The 16,026-nt window shown below is 45.4% G+C and overlaps 1 protein-coding gene across 5 annotated transcripts in view; it reads left to right on the forward strand.

Moving 5' to 3' along the window:
* The first annotated feature begins 761 nt into the window (after positions 1-761).
* OSBPL10 (oxysterol binding protein like 10) overlaps positions 762-16,026 on the forward strand; it is a 73,034-nt gene continuing 57,769 nt past the window's right edge. For all 5 annotated transcript variants that reach the window (XM_082193378.1, XM_082193379.1, XM_082193380.1 and 2 more), the window contains exon 1: positions 762-1,135. In XM_082193378.1, the coding sequence (XP_082049504.1) occupies positions 777-1,135 (359 nt within the window). In that variant the 5' untranslated portion in view covers positions 762-776. The remainder of the gene's footprint in view (positions 1,136-16,026) is intronic.

Genomic DNA, 16,026 nt, shown 5'->3' on the forward strand with positions numbered 1-16,026 from the left:
CCCTGTCGGCCACGACTGGACCTAATGGTCAGGGGTCCCTTTACCTTTATGCATACCCCTAACCATTTTGTGAATCTAAGTTTGGCCTCATTGAGGGGTAGTCTTTCAATATGGGTAGGAAAATGAGAGTACCCCTAAACATTTTTTTAAAAGATAAAAAGCACTGGTGGTGACGCCTGGAAGGCTCGGACTAGACGACCCTCGCGGGGTGTGTGTGTGTGGGGGGGTCGCTTCCAACTCGACGCTTCTGAGAGACGCGTCGCCGGCGACCATGCTCCCTCTCCGCACATCCCCGCGCAATTAATCGCGGCGCTCCCCCCCCCCCGCGCGCACCGGGGCGTAGGAGGGCCGCGACGCGGGGCAGCAGCAGCAGCAACAGCCCTTTCCTCCTCCCTCGCCCGTCTGGAGGGCGCGAAGGGTGTTTCTCCGTCCCCTCCTCCTCCCCGCATCGCCCATCTGTGGTGGGAGTCTCCTCGCGCTCGCTCCCTGAGCGAGGCAGCGCTTCATGGCCGCGCGCCTGGGCTGAGGGGCCGGGCTTGAAGCGAGAACACCGAGGGACGGGGCGGATCTCTCCGCCGCCGGACACAAAGCGTCGCCGACGCCGACGCTGCTTTTCGCGAGCCCTGGAGAAGAAGGAGGAGGTGGCGGTGAAGGAGACGGCGACGGCTGCCCCTGGGGTCCCTCTCCGGCCCTTCCTCTCTCTCTCTCTCCCTCCTTGCGTATGAGTCAGGTATTTCCCAGCCCGCCGTCGGCAGCCGAGGCCGCCTCCTCGCTCCATGGAGAAGGCAGCGGCGGCAGCGGCGCAGGGCGGAGGCGACTCCGGAGCAGCCCCGTCCAGCGGCGGCAGTAACAGCAGCAGCCGCAGCAGCAGCCGCCCCACCTCGGCGGGCTCCTCGCCGTCCTCCTCCGCCAGCCGGGGAGGGCTCTCCGGCCGCCAAGGAGCAGCGGCGGCGGCGGCTACACCAGCGGGGAGGCCGGAGGGAGGCGGCGGCGGAGGCAGCAGCAGCAGCCCCAGCTCCGCGGCGGCCAGCCCGGGAGGGAGCGGGGGGCTGGCGGCCGGCAGGACGACGACGGAGGCGGTGCTCGAGGGCTCTCTCAGCAAGTACACCAACCTCATCCAGGGCTGGCAAAGCAGGTAAGTGTGGGAATAACCTCCTCTCTCAGTCTCATTTTTTTTTTGGGGGGGGGTCAGTGGGTCGACCTACTTCCTTCCCCCCTGTCTCCCCCCCTCCCTATTCCTCAGCCCCACACGATTTGACCCCTCTTCCCGTCGGCCTCTCCCACGCCCGCCCTCTTTGACTCAGAGGTAACTGTGGAAGTTTCCCCCTGTCCTGCGACGGCTTCCCCGTGGGATTCCCCACGGCCGCTTCCCACAGGGCAGCTGTCTATGTCTCCCCCTGCTGGTTGCTCAGGAAGTGTCCAGCGCTGTTCCAAGTGTTCCTCAACACCATTTCCCCCACCCCTAATTTACCTGATAGGGACACGGGTGGCGCTGTGGGTTAAACCACAGAGCCCGGAACTTGCCGATCACAAGGTCGGCGGTTCGAATCCCCGCGACGGGGTGAGCTCCCATTGCTCGGTCCCTGATCCTGCCAACCTAGCAGTTCGAAAGCACGTCAAAGTACAAGTAGATAAATAGTTACCACTCCGGCGGGAAGGTAAATGGCATTTCCATGCACTGCTCTGGTTTGCCAGAAGCAGCTTAGTCATGCTGGCGACATGACCCAGAAGCTGTATGCCGGTTCATTCGGCCAATAAAGCGAGATGAGTGCCGCAACCCCAGAGTCGGACACGACTGGACCTAATGGTCAGGGGTCCCTTTACTTTTAATTTACCTGATTTTTCTTTCTTTTAGAGGTTGCTCTTCCAGCATTCATATGCCAAATTTGCACTCTCTGGACCTGTTCCATATGCAGGGGATAGCTCAGCCGGTAGAGCACGACACCCTTAATCTCATGGGTCACGGGTTTGAGCCCCATGTTGGGGAAAAGATTTCCTGCGTTGCAGCGGGTTGGACTAGATGACTCAAGTGGCCCCTTCCGACTCTACAGTTCTGTGATTCCAGTGGCAATGGAATAATAGCAAGACAAGAGCTTGAGAAGCCATGTGTTTGGTTGCACCCGGCTCTTGGGAAATTGGCTGTGTAGGCAGCCCAGTGCTGTGTGCCAAAGTTGCAGGTTCGATCCCCGTGTGGGACAGCTGCATATATCTACATTGCAATGGGTTGAATTAGATCAGGAATAGGCAAACTTGGCCCTCCAGATGTTTTGGGACTATGACCTCCATCATCCCTAGTTAACAGGACCAGTGGTCAGGAATGATGGGAGTTGTAGTCCCAAAAACATCTGGAGGGCCGAGTTTGCCTATGCCTGAATTCAGTTATTCTCAGAATCCCTTCCAACGCCACAGTTCTATGCTGCTAGTATGTGGGACTCTGCTTTTTGAAGCTTTCTAGTGCATGCTGAGAATTTAATTTTGCATGTGGCAGTGGTGCATGTGAGCAAGCTTTTCCCAAGGCTACCATGTACCTGGAATATCTAAACTGGCCATGTAAATAGTCTGAAGTACCTGGAATGATTAGGAGCATGTCCTGAAGACTTAATATTGATCTGTTTTCCTTCTTGGTATGCTTTATTCACCCTGTCATGTTTGTATTCTGGGCTGCTTTGACTGTATGCTTACTAGTGAAATGGAGGTTACGAAACATTAATTCTGAATTATTCAGTGCATCGTTGTGATATTCTCTACTTTTTAGTTAAGATTAGATTGCATTAACTGCTTGCTTCACACTCAGGTAGACTAGGGAAAGGAGTAGTGGGTTCTTAACCCTGTCTATACAAGTTTATAGAAGAAAAGGAACTCTTGTTTTTCATGGTTTCCCCAATTTGCAGTTTGAAAGCAGGGATTGCGCAGTTGTGTATGCAGTAGAAAACATTTCAGGTTTTTGGTTCCTGTGTTTAATTATCCCATCTCTTCTGGGATAATACACTGTCAAAACGTTTGTCCTGTCACTTTTTCTTTAGAGTTGTAAGCTGCAGTCCTAACCCCAGTTTACCTGGAAGTAGGTAATTGCAATCCTAACCCCAATTTACCTGCAATCAAATTTACTTCTTAGTAGACAAGGTTAGGATTGTGCTATCAACTGTATTTTTATTTTCACTCTTCTAGACTTTCGCATGGTCATGGTTGGATGCTGGCAACTTAAATTTTTTGTTTGATTTTTTTTTTGTCATTTTGCCTGACAATAAGCGTTGGACTTGTTCGTATGGTGGTAAGATCAATGGCATTTGTTGTGCGCAAAATGGCGCAATTTCCGCTACAAATGACATATTAGTGGAAAGATGGAAGAAAATATTCAACGTTCCGCAACACAATCCTATACATACCACTTCTCAGTCCTAGTTCAATAGGGCTTACTCCCAGGTAACTGCGTACAGTCTTGCAACACAATATTCTTCTGCCCATTCGCTCCCCACTCCCGGGGGAAAAAAACCAAAGCTTGTTCCGTTTAATACTCACTGGGTGAAGAGAAAAAAACCTTGTATTTCATGTGCATAAAAAGCTAGGGATTGACAATATTGATTCTTTTGGTTTGCATAACTTCCTGGTGCATTATTAAGAGCAATCTTCCCCTTATTAAAGTCACTCTGACCTTTGTGGGCATGCGGGTGGAGACAGCCACTGTGAAGGGGGAAAATGTGTGCCATGTTTTTGCAGCCATCTGTAGGAGAATGTAATGCTGATTGCTGCTTTTTTCTTAATTTATCAGAGCTGAGGTTTCTGTTTTCCTAAGATAATCCATATATATGTGTGTGTGTGTGTTTGTGTGTATGTATGCGCCTGCCAACCTAGCAGTTCGAAAGCACCCCCGGGGGCAAGTAGATAAATAGGTACCGCTTACCAGCGGGAAGGTAAACGGCGTTCCGTGTGCGGCTCTGGCTCGCCAGAGCAGCGTTGTCACGCTGGCCACGTGACCCGGAAGTGTCTCCGGACAGCGCTGGCCCCCGGCCAATAAATGTGAGATGGGCGCACAAACCCCAGAGTCTGGCAAGACTGGCCCGTTTGGGCAGGGGTACCTTTACCTTTACCTTTTATGTATATATGTATGTTTCTTCCTTTGTTTCAATAGCAAATAACTTTAATAACTGCTGAAAACAGTAAATTTGCAGAAATGTTTACTCGTTTCAGTACAAAACGTATACTCTTGGCTAGCCACTCATTTTGCTGGAGAGGCAACATGAGAAAAGGGGTTATGGTGGCCAAGACTCTGACCCCTGCTCCCTGTCTGACCTGCTAGCAAGGCTGGCTGTCATGTATACTCCATGTCTCTTTGATTTTTGAAATGGCAACTTGGGAAAGGGAGGCAGGCAACTCCTTCTAGGAGGCTGGATTTGGACCAGGAACTACTGGCTGCTGATCTTTATAGTCATTCTTTTCCTTACTGGGAACTGGGATTTTCTAAGTCAGTGTTTAAATTTCAGATGGGGAACATAGATTCTACACAACGATCTTAAATATAATTCTTTTGGAAAAGCTTGCGAGAACCAATGGTCTTCGATGCGCCTTTTCTGTTTCTTTGCAATTTCCTTTCTGATACAGACTGGAAGCACTATTTCTAGCACAGTATGGGCATGCTGTTATCTTATGATAACCTGCTCTTCTGCTGTTTGAATCCATTTCCCTGTTAACTTTCATAAATTTACATGGATATCATTCTTTCGGTTTCCTTCCTACCTTGATTCTTTGATCTGTTTGTTTGGTAGATAACAGGTTTGTTTGTTTTTGTAATAGTTAAGTTGTGTCTATCTAAAGTTAAGATAACATCATCCCAGTGTGTATTACTTTAGAGCACTGTTTCCCAATGTTGGGTCTCCACCGTTTTTTTGACTACAGCTCCCATCATCCCTAGCTAGCAAGACCAGTGGTCAGGGATGATGGGGATTGTAGTCCGAAAACAGCTGGAGACTCAAGGTTGGGAAACACTGCTTTAGAGTTATCTGCTGATTTTTTGAGTTTGAAGAAATTAGTGGAGTTGCTCACCCTTGAATATTCACCATCCTGTATAATTGGGTGATATCTACACACTTGGCTGCCTCACTGTCTATTGCTGACTCAACATAAACCCACCTGTTCTGGTTTGAATGTAGATCCTAGCAGTGTGTACTGTTTGTGGACACTGACATTTTGTTCCTACACACACACACACACACTGTTTCTTAAGCAGTTAAGGATTTAATGTTGTTGTTATTATTTTTATGACTATTAAGTCCTGTTGGAACCTTTTGTGTTGAGCTGTGTTAAAAGGTCCCCCCCATCCAAAATAAAAAAATTCAAGCTGAAAATGTTCCCTATTAAATGCATAGGGACATCCCTGAATAACATGGAACTCTTCTGTTGCTGCTATTCATTAGATTTCTTATCTGCCCTTCATCACAAGGTCCCAGGGAGGGTTACAGCAATCTAAAAATATGATATTAAAAACAGTTGAAACAGATTAAAACCAAGAGAACTGAGTAGGTCCTAACCTATATATCTGAGGTGTCAAACCACAGAGTAAATATGTGCATACAATAAAAACTACATTAAGTAGGTGACAGATGCGCACCTCCGGGGATGCCACGAAGAGGCCTCTCCTGGGCTCTCTGCTGTTCTTAACACCGAAGAAGGGAAGGAGGCAAGATTTCAGATATTTGGGTCTGATGTATTGAATACAGTAGTTCAGATTAATGTTTTGTAACCTCCATTTCACTAGTAAGCATGCAGTTAAAACAGCCCAGAATACAAACATAGGGTGATTAAAGCATACCAAGAAGGAAAACAGATCAATATTAAGTCTTCAGGATATGCTCCTAATCATTCCTGGTATTTCAGACTTTACACGGCTAGTTTAGATATCCCAAGGTACATGGTGGCCAATTTGAGCACCTTGAACTGGGCCTGGGAATGAACCCAAAACCAGGGCAGCTATTTTAAAATGGGGGTTATACCAGTTCTAAATGGAACCCCCACCATTGATCTGGCTGCTGCATTTTGGACCCGTTTAAGTTTTCAAGCCAACCTCAAAGGCATCCACAAGTAGAATGTGCTTTAATAACCCAATCTGGAAGTTACCAGAACATGGAGCACAGCGGTCAAATCACTTCTGCCTGAAAGGGACTGTAGCTGGCGAACCAGCCATAGCTGGAAATAGGCCTGTTGGATCCAGGAATTCCACTTTATAATGTAATCCTAACTACATTTGCTTAGAGGTAAGTCCTGATGAATTCAATGGAGCTTACGCTCAGGTCATTGGGATTAGGACTGCAGCCTGAGTTTAGACAAGGCTTCCCCTTACAAAAGCCATGCTGGTTCTTTTTGGTAAGGCTTGTTCTACACTCAAGCACATGTTTGTTTCGCCCTTCTATCCCCTTGCTGATCATTCATTGACCAGGTCAGAAGAAGTTACAGTTTTGCAATTTATTGGTATCTTTAACCACTTTCTAATCTAGTTGTATGGTAAAGAGGCTGATTTGAGAGAATACTTTTCCTCTTTTGCCCCACTCGCCAGAGGGGTTATCCAGATTCTGCTGTTCCTGGTCTGGATATCATGTAGATTACTCACAGCTGCATATATCTTTTGTGAGGGCTCCCACATGCTTGTTAGAATTTGGTGTGGGGAGGAGAGAAGTTGCAGTTTGTAGTCCCACGCCCTATTACATCCTCCCCTGTCCTAGACAGGCTGCCTGCTGCTGACCTCCAAGCTGGTGACACATGTCCTTCCTCAAGAGTTGTGCTTCTATAACTAGGAAAATTAAAGACCTCCCTTGTATGAATTCTAACCTGTACTAGCTGAACTCCTACAGCTGAGTCTTAAGTATATCCACTTGCGCTGGGTGATATATCGATATATTGTCCAAAACCAGTTTGAAGTCCATATTGTGGATACCGGTTTCATAATGTTTGACCTGGCAATATATCGTGAATCATGATGTGTATTAGAGCTGGGCGATACATCATACAAAACCAGTTTGAAGTCTATATTGTGATATCTGTTTCATAATTTTTGACCTGGCAATATATTGTGACTCATTGTGTGTGTGTGTGTGCACATATGCAAAAATCACAGTGTAGGAAAAGCTGGGAAGCCAACCAGTGCTTCTACATGGCGCCATCCTTATTTCAGACATTGTGGTACATCGATGTATCGCGATGCTTAGCTGGTGATATTCAGTGTTAGAAACTGAGATATGAAAGCTGGGAGCTAAATGGCACCTTCAACCTAGGTTATAGGTGCGGTGCAATAATGGAACGTCTAGGTGCACTTTTTTATAACAAGAATACAAAGCTGAAAATGAATGAACTGCAGCTAAAATCTTAACATTCATTTTTCACATGGTCTAGACTCTAGTCCTCCTCTGAAGACTGCAAAAAACAAAGCCATACTTTCCCTGACCACCCCTCTAAGGGGGTCTCTTCTGCAGTCTTCAGAGAGTGGCTGTAAGTGGGGAGGCAGACAAAGGTCCTTTCCTTCCACTTTGCTGTTTTAATCTGAAATCTTAGGTGCAGCAATTCTCCCAGACCTCAGAAACTGCTCGCACTAGTGAAATTCCTTGTCGCAAAACACTCCTAGAACAATGGGAGTTTCGAACACTGGTGATATATCTCAATGTTGAAAAACAGATATTGCTCAGCCCTGATATCCACTGAGCCATTGTGTTTCTCAGTTGCTGCACATACATTGGGGTTCCTGACTTTTCCCAATAGGCTTGGCTGAAAAAGCCGGATTTGAAACTTGGGGAAATGTTGAATGTTGGTTATGATGCAGAGGGGTGGCGGCGGTTGTTAGGTCTCCTGAAGGAGATGTTTAGCTCCATTGGCATACAGCTTGGTGGGAAGTGATGTGTAAAATAGCACCGCGCTATAGCCACATTTGCTTCCTTCAAGATCTGTGATATTTTTGAAAACGTGATTCTTCTGCAGTAGAATAGAGCGCATCGTAATCATTTTTTAAAAGTAAACCTGGTAGGTCCATAATTTGTGGCACAATCCACCCTGGGCTTCTTTGGTAGGAAGAGACAGATATAAATTGGATAAACAAAATAATAAATAAATCATCTAGTCAAAGACGGCACTTTTAGGTCTCGTTAATTTCAGTGTGAGATGTTTGAAGCACAATAAACATTGTTTATTGGCTGTATTCAGTTGTCATCCCCTCAGTTTCTAATGTATTCAGAATTTGCTTCTTGCTACAAGTCTGGTTATAAATTATCAGTTAAGTTTTAAAAATGAGCAGTTCCCTAGGGCACATGCTCTATACAAATTAACCACTGTTGTTGTGATGCATTAACTGTTTGCCACACTGCAGGAATTAAAAGGTCTGTGTAGAATATCAGTCCACTTTTTTTGAGTCTGTGAGCCAGCTAAGTGGAAATGGAATGAATGGAATATACCATTTTAAGTAGAACCCTTTCAGAACATGATCAATCAATCAGTCAATCAATCAATCAATCAATCAATCAATCTTTATTATGGCCCAGAGACCCAACAAATCATTACAAATCAATACACAATTCATACAGCCTACCTCCAGGTTAATCAAGCATTTTGTTTAGAATATAGGGCTCATTTGTTCTTGCAACCACCGATAAAAACTTTGCCACTGCTAACGTTCTGGCTTTTGTCCGGTCTTCCGGTAGGAACCTGACATAGTGAGCCTCTGATTTTCCCGGGAAAGGTACCAGCAAGGGTAGTATCAGTTCAGCTCTGGCCTGCTCATATTTTGCACAATGCAACAAAATATGATTTATGGAATCGATGTCTTTAGCACACGAGCAAAGTCTGTCCTAACATCTTACATCAAAAACCTGACAGTACCTAACTACCGAAGGCTTTTCACCAAAGCCAGACTAAATGTCTTCCCTCTGCAGTGTTGGATGGTAGGTTGAGAGGAGTTCCCTACCAGAACATGATTGCTCTAATCCAGGATTTCCCAACCTTGGGTCTCCAGCTGTTTTTAGACTACAGTTCCCATTGTCCCTGACCACTGGTCCTGCTAGCTAGGGATGATGGGAGCTGTAGTCCAAAAACAGCTGGAGACACAAGTTTGGAAAACCCTGCTTCCGATCCCTAAAACTTCTGTTATGAGAAGCTGTTTTCAATACCACACAAATCGCCATGGTGTGTGTGATACATTAAAATACTAGACAGCTAGTAAAATTATTAGCATTAGCATTTTAATTGCCGCTTTTGATGTTCAGTCGTTTTATTTGTATACCACTTTTCTAAAGTTAAAACCATGCTCAAGGGTGTTTACGACCTATATAAAAGAATTACATAACTACAAACATAACAAAAAGCAGCCATAAACAATAAACAAAGCATCGAAAAGTACGCAACCAAATCAAACAATTTCCACATAAATCATAAGATCCAAAGGCATTCTTAGTTTATAATTTAATCCCCACTCCCAGTCTGTTAATAATGGAACAAAAATAATCAGCAAGAGGTTAAAAAAAAATCTGTTCTGTTTGTATCAATAACGATATGGAACAGCTTGATGTATTCTGGCTTTATACTTTAGGTGAAGGCTGTCAGCTAATTAAAATGCTCTACACCTCCTCATATCTGTGTTGCATAATATGAGCTGGTACAATAGTTCTGTGTCAAATACACTCTTCATGTCCCTGGGTGTTTGTATTCCATAGGCACTGTGGAGATTTAATATATTATCTCACACAGAGCTTGCTTTAATTCAGTTAATGTAGAATGAAGTATATTAATGCTTGTCGTTTTACATTTGTCCTTGACTTAGTAAAATGTCTTAGACTTCTACTATCTCAGATCATTTCTGTCATAGATAAATTATATTAAAATACGTGTGGAGTAGTAATTCCTGTTTTGTTACTCTTTCAAAGAATCAACTTTTCAAGATTTATATCTCTGAGTTATAGTTCTTTGATTACAAAGAACTCATAATTTTTTTCCTGGTATATAAAGCCAACTGTGAACTGAGAGATTTTGGAACCGGGATTGAAACTGCAGTCCTATATACACTGACCTCAGAGTAAGTAACCATTAAATTCCCTAGGGCTCATTCCTGAACCCAATATGCATAGGATTCACTGTGAATCAATTCAATGAGCAAACTAATATAATGCGAATGTTGCCTGATATTAGAAAGTACATAGTGCTGCGCCTGGCCTGAAACATCTGTGTGCTCCATCTTCAAGCAGAGGTCTTTGCCAGATTCTTTCAGGATTGAAATTCTTCCACCTTTTGCATCTCTCTGTCCATTTCTTAACTGCAGTCTGTGACAACAATAAAAGTAATTCCAGAACAAAATCCTCATTTCTCTTTGAAAAGCGGTTTTAACTTCACAATACCTTGGAAGTCGAACGGAATCTATTCTGCAAGTGTGTTCAACTTCCAAAACGTTCAGAAACGAAAGCACAGCTTCTGATTGGCTGCAGGAAGCTGCCGCAGCCAGTTGGAAGCCCCGTCGGATGTTCGGGTTCCAAAGAACATTCGCAAACTGGAACAGTCACTTCTGAGTTTGCGGCGTTCGGGAGCCAAAGCGTCCAGGTACCAAGACGTTTGGGATCCAAGGTGCGACTGTATGTGCAGGAAGCTCCTGCAGCCAATCAGAAGCAGCACCTTGTTTTTCAAACAGTTCTGGGAGTCAAACGGACTCCCAGAACGGATTAAGTCCAACAACCAAGGTACCACTGTATGTCGGGACATGGGTGGCGCTGTGGGTTAAACTACAGAGCCTAGGACTTGCTGATCAGAACGTCGGCAGTTCAAATCCCCGTGATGGGGTGAACTCCCGTTGCTTGGTCCCTGCTCCTGCCCACCTAGCAGTTCAAAAGCATGCCAAAGTGCAAGTAGATAAATAAGTACCTTCCCGGCGGGAAGGTAAACGGCGTTTCCTTGTGCTGCTCTGGTTTGCCAGAACTGGCTTAGTCATGCTGGCCACATGACCCGGAAGCTGTACGCTCCCTCGGCCAATAAAGCAAGATGAGCGCCGCAACCCAGAGTCGGCCACGACTGGACCTAATGGTCAGGGGTCCCTTTACATTTACCTTTACCACTGTATATTGCCCAGGCCTGGTTGGTAGGCAATCTTAAGTGGCCTGATGGTCTGAAAGAAAGCCGAAAAATGAGAGTAATTTAACAATCTGATTTCAAATGTCTCCTCCCTAGTTCCTGGTTGCTTGGATGTGATCCTTTCTTGCTGCAGGAGACCACATAAATGGTAGTTTGCAAGCCTCCTTGAGGAATAACCAGATTTGAAGTAACTGCATCAAATTGGATGATCCTGTAGCTACAGTGAGGCTGGAGATATTTTTTTGGGTAGGCAAATGAAAGCTTAGCAAACGGATGAAGAAATATGTACATTTTTATTCTTAATATAAGAGTTTCCCCACATATCAGCGAGAGGCTGAGGAATTGGTTTAGAAACCTATCAGCTCCTTTTCTCTGTGTTTTATTCCAAAGGCTGTTGATGCGCAGCCTCAGCTCTTTGCAGCTTGTTTCCCATTCTCTAAAGAGAACAATGGCACATGTTATGAGATTAAACCCAACAGATATGAGGTGCTTGGATATTAAAAGATGTTGAATCTTGTCACTAACGCTAACTTAAACCAAGCTCATCCGCTCTGCCTGCTACAGGTCAAAGAAGCAGCACTTAGCCTATGTCAGCAAAAGGATAACAGTGGGTTTTTTTTGGAAGATGAATGAATAATTAAATGAAATAAGGATTCCTGAATTTAAGGCGGATTCATTTTTATCAAACAGGAGTGGTACAAAGAGGCAGCAGTTCTGGTTTGAAAGATATGAGCTCTAGAGTTCTCTATGCCTTATAGTCCCTTATTTATTCAGTTGCATATGCACAACAGCATTGGTGTACATGGTCTGATAGATGAGCTTGCCCAATGAGCTTGCCATCTAAGATGGACAATGGGAAAACCGACAGGGGAAGGAGTTCTAAAACTTGGGTAACGCTGTTAATTATCTCTACAAGTTGCACCCCCCCGATCAACAGTCTCCCTACCTGAGCTAGCAAAGGGGGTCCCAGGGATGGTTTTAGTGTCCCCTCGCCGGCTTAGTTGTTCAGGGGGACTTCAGCATCCATTCCAAGGCCCCCTTGTCTGCCGTGGCTCAGGATTTCATAACCCATATGACAACTGTTGTCTTGTCTCTGTTAATATCTGCTTCCGTCCATGTGGCAGGATGTACTCTGGGTTTATTTTTCTGCAAAGGATGATGGTGATTGGGATGTTGGGGGGCGGGGTTTGAAATATATGCTACCTTGGACAGTTAGTTTCCTGAAAGGATTTAGGACATTTATTAATGTACATGGTTGGAGGACCAGTTAGGTGCAGTGGTTAAGAGTGGTGGACTCGTAATCTGGTGAACCAGGTTTGATTCCCCTCTCCTCCACATGCAGCTGCTGGGTGACCTTGGCCTAGTCACACTTCTCTGAAGTCTCTTAGCCTTAATCACCTCACAGAGTGTTTGTTGTGGGGGAGGAAGGGAAAGGAGAATGTTAGCCGCTTTGAGACTCCTTCGGGTAGTGATAAAGCGGGATATCAAATCCAAACTCCTCCTCCTCTTCTTCTTTTGATAGACTTAACCACAGTGTCCTTCTGTAATTAACTAACTGGGGCCTCTTATCAGGAATGGGACTTGGAGGTACTGTTCTGTGGCAGTTCTGGACTTACCTGGTGGGTAGGTATCAGAGGGTATTGCTGGGGGATTGTGGCTCAACACACCATGGCCCTTCTGCTTTTGGGATTTTACACCTCACCCAGGGATGCTTAACACATCCACATGAAAGTGCTGAGGGAGGTATCTTGTGGATTTGAAGTTGAGTGTCAACAATATTCAGATTCAGTTGTTGTATGCCTTTTCATGCTGCTGCTTTAGTTTTTTAATTGATTTGTTATGCTTTGCGGATTCAACTTGGAATTTGCCTTGGGGACCCGAATTTTTGTAAAATAAATATTTTGTAAAAAAGACAAAAAAGAAGAAGATTTTTTGCATAGCACTTTTAAAGGGCTGCTTTCCAATACTGTTGCAGAAGAAATAAGGAACGTTGTTAATCTAAAACCAAGATAACCACAACACCCGCAATAAACTCTTCCCATTAAGGAAGGTTGGTATCCTTTGTACGGCATGATCCTGCTACTTGCCATATTGGATCTCCTTCCTTGATCTGTCTTCATTTAGCATCTTAATATATGGACGTACTGGTTTTCTTGAGCACTTCCATACATGGCAGCAATGACTTGGACCAATTATGGCAATGTGGTCAACTCTACTGTCACACAGTTCAGCAACTGGTGTTAGAAAGAGCTCAGGGACTCATTAGTTTTTTTATGGTACGGTTTTATAGCAAGGTAATGTGGGTCTGAGTTGGCATTGGCTTTTAATTTTCCAGTTAGAAGCTGTGACTAAATCAGGCTATGACATTAGGCAAGTGTGGGAGGTGCCACAGATGGTTTCCTGCTTAAATATAAAACACTGAGCCTGGGACTGGTCCCAACTGTGTCTCGGGAGGGTGCCTTCAAAGTGAGCAGCAAAACCAGTTGGCTGAGGCTAAATATAAAGCCAGCACTGTGAAAAGCTGGTTGGGGAAGAATGCAGTTGCATTGCAGACAATGGCTTTGTTGTGCAATAGATTGGCAGTCAGGTGGTTTTTATTTAATGGGCTCCAGATCTCTCTTACCCAGAAAAATTGTCTCTTGTAGAGAGATCTCACTTTCCCAGCACAGAAATAACCATGACTTGTTGATACTAGGGAAAAAAGTGCCACTACGGTGGATGCGCTGGTTGTGAATGTGATCCATGCGGGATGCGCACGCATGGGTTGTGATTCGGCACTTCTGCGCATGCGCAAAGTGCGATTTAGCACTTCTGTGCATGTGCGACCTCCAAAACCTGGAAGTAACCCGTTCCGGTACTTCTGGGTTTCGGAGCGTCCATAACCTGAAAAAACGCAACCTGAAGCATCTGTAACCCGAGGTATGACTGTATTCCCTTAGCTCAGGGGTTGGCAACCTAAGGCCCATGGGCCACAAGCAGCCCACGGGGGTTGTTTAACTGGCCCATGAGCTGCCCCTGAACCAAGCTGCCTGCTTGGCGAGTCCCCGTGCCCTGTGCTAAACCAGTGCGGCGCGGGGACTCGCTACTGTGGTGCCAAAAATAGAATCTGTGCAGACATAGATGCTGGAAATGGCGGGCGCCTGCATTCACACACACCTGCGATCTGGCCCACGGAGGGAACTCCACTGGAGTGAACCAGCCCAGGCGAGGTCAGCCTTGCCGACCCCTGCCTTAGCTAATTCTTCCTCTCTGTTTGGGTGGCAAATCCTGCATGAAATACGGCTGAACAAAAAAATATGAGTACCCATTGGCCAGTACCTGTGTAGTCACCAATGACAAGCTGCTTTCCCACCTATATCATTAAAAAAGAAATCCACCAGTGAACACCTTATCCGCAATATATAATGCACAGGCAGTTCATTTCCACTGCAGTGTTAGAAATTAGCCAGATGCCAGGCACATTTTGCACCTGGCTTAAGACCACTTTTGACCAAGTGAAGATTCCTGGGTGCTGGGATGGCCCCTGACATCTCCACCATCTGGAAGTGCATGCCTAGAGATCATTGGATCTGGACTGTTTTCACACACTAATGCCACATCCTGTAGAATTATATCAGTTATATTTTATCTGTAAAATTGGAATGGATTTCTGGAACCAAATTGCTTTTTCTGTGCAGCCTGATCAGGAGCAGTCACCATTAAGAAAAAGAGCTTGGAATCGGCCAATATATATGTCCCTGGATCAAGTGACTTTTCTTCAAGTTCTCAAAGCTCTTAACCTAGCTCAAGGTTGTCATCTGAACAAAGACAGATGTCTAATCAATCAGTTTGACATTTGAAAAACAAGACTTTAGAGCCATCTTGTCCCCAAAATGGCAACCAGACATTCCGTTTTGGTGATTGTAACTTTGGTTTTGAGAGGGTGGCGCTGTGGACTAAACTACTGAGCCTAGGGCTTGCTGATCGGAAGGTCGGCGGTTCGAATCCCTGTGATGGGGTGAGCTCCCTTTGCTCGGCCCCAGTTCCTGCCAACCTAGCAGTTCAAAAGCACGCCAGTGCAAGTAGATAAATAGGTATCACTGTGGCAGGAAGGTAAATGGTATTTCCGTGCACTGCTCTGGTTTCACCAGAAGCGGCTTAGTCATGCTGGCCGCATGACCCAGAAAAACTGTCTGTGGACAAATGTTGGCTCCCTCGGCCAGTAAAGCAAGATGATCGCCGCAACCCCAGAGTCGTTAATGACTGGACTTAACTGTCAGGGGTCCTTTACCTTTTAACTTGGTTTAAGGAGCCATTTGGCGCCTGGCTGATATATATGAGTTTCAGACACTGCTATAACACAACAGTAAAACTTTTCTTTCCTTTTCTTTCTCCAGCTGCAGGAGATGTGAGGAATCAAATCTTTTGATGTAATCAACTGACTGGGTGTGGGTTGGCCAGCTGAAACTAATAAGCCCAGTGAATTGTGAAATAATTGGTTGGTCAGGTTGAGGATTATGATTCAGTGTCAGCTTTGAAGCCGCAGGGTGCTTCTAGGTCTAAGAATGCCTTTTCAGTTTGCAGCGGTGGTTCTGAAACTACATATTTCTCACCAGCTCTACCAGATGCTAATGGCCTCGTCTATCAGGTCTTGGTTGCAACGGTCTGGCAAGAGTGTTGGTGACTCTCCAAGGTCTCATGCTTGGAGGTCTTCCAGGTCATCTTCTACCTTTATCCTTTTAATCGAACATGCCAGGGTTTAAACATGGGACCTTCTAACTACAAAGGATGCGCTGTAACCTTCAGTAGAGCTATGATGCCTCAAACTGCAACAAATTACCCTGGGGCTGGTTTTTGAAAGAATTGAAGATCAGTGATTCCTCGCAGGATTGGGACACTGGGAACACATTATTCCCATGCACTTGGTGCCAAGTTGGCTGCACTTGGGAGCTTCTGATCAGG

This window comes from Podarcis vaucheri (genome assembly GCF_965113315.1).
Source record: "Podarcis vaucheri genome assembly, chromosome: 12".
Taxonomy (NCBI): Eukaryota; Metazoa; Chordata; class Lepidosauria; order Squamata; family Lacertidae; genus Podarcis; species Podarcis vaucheri.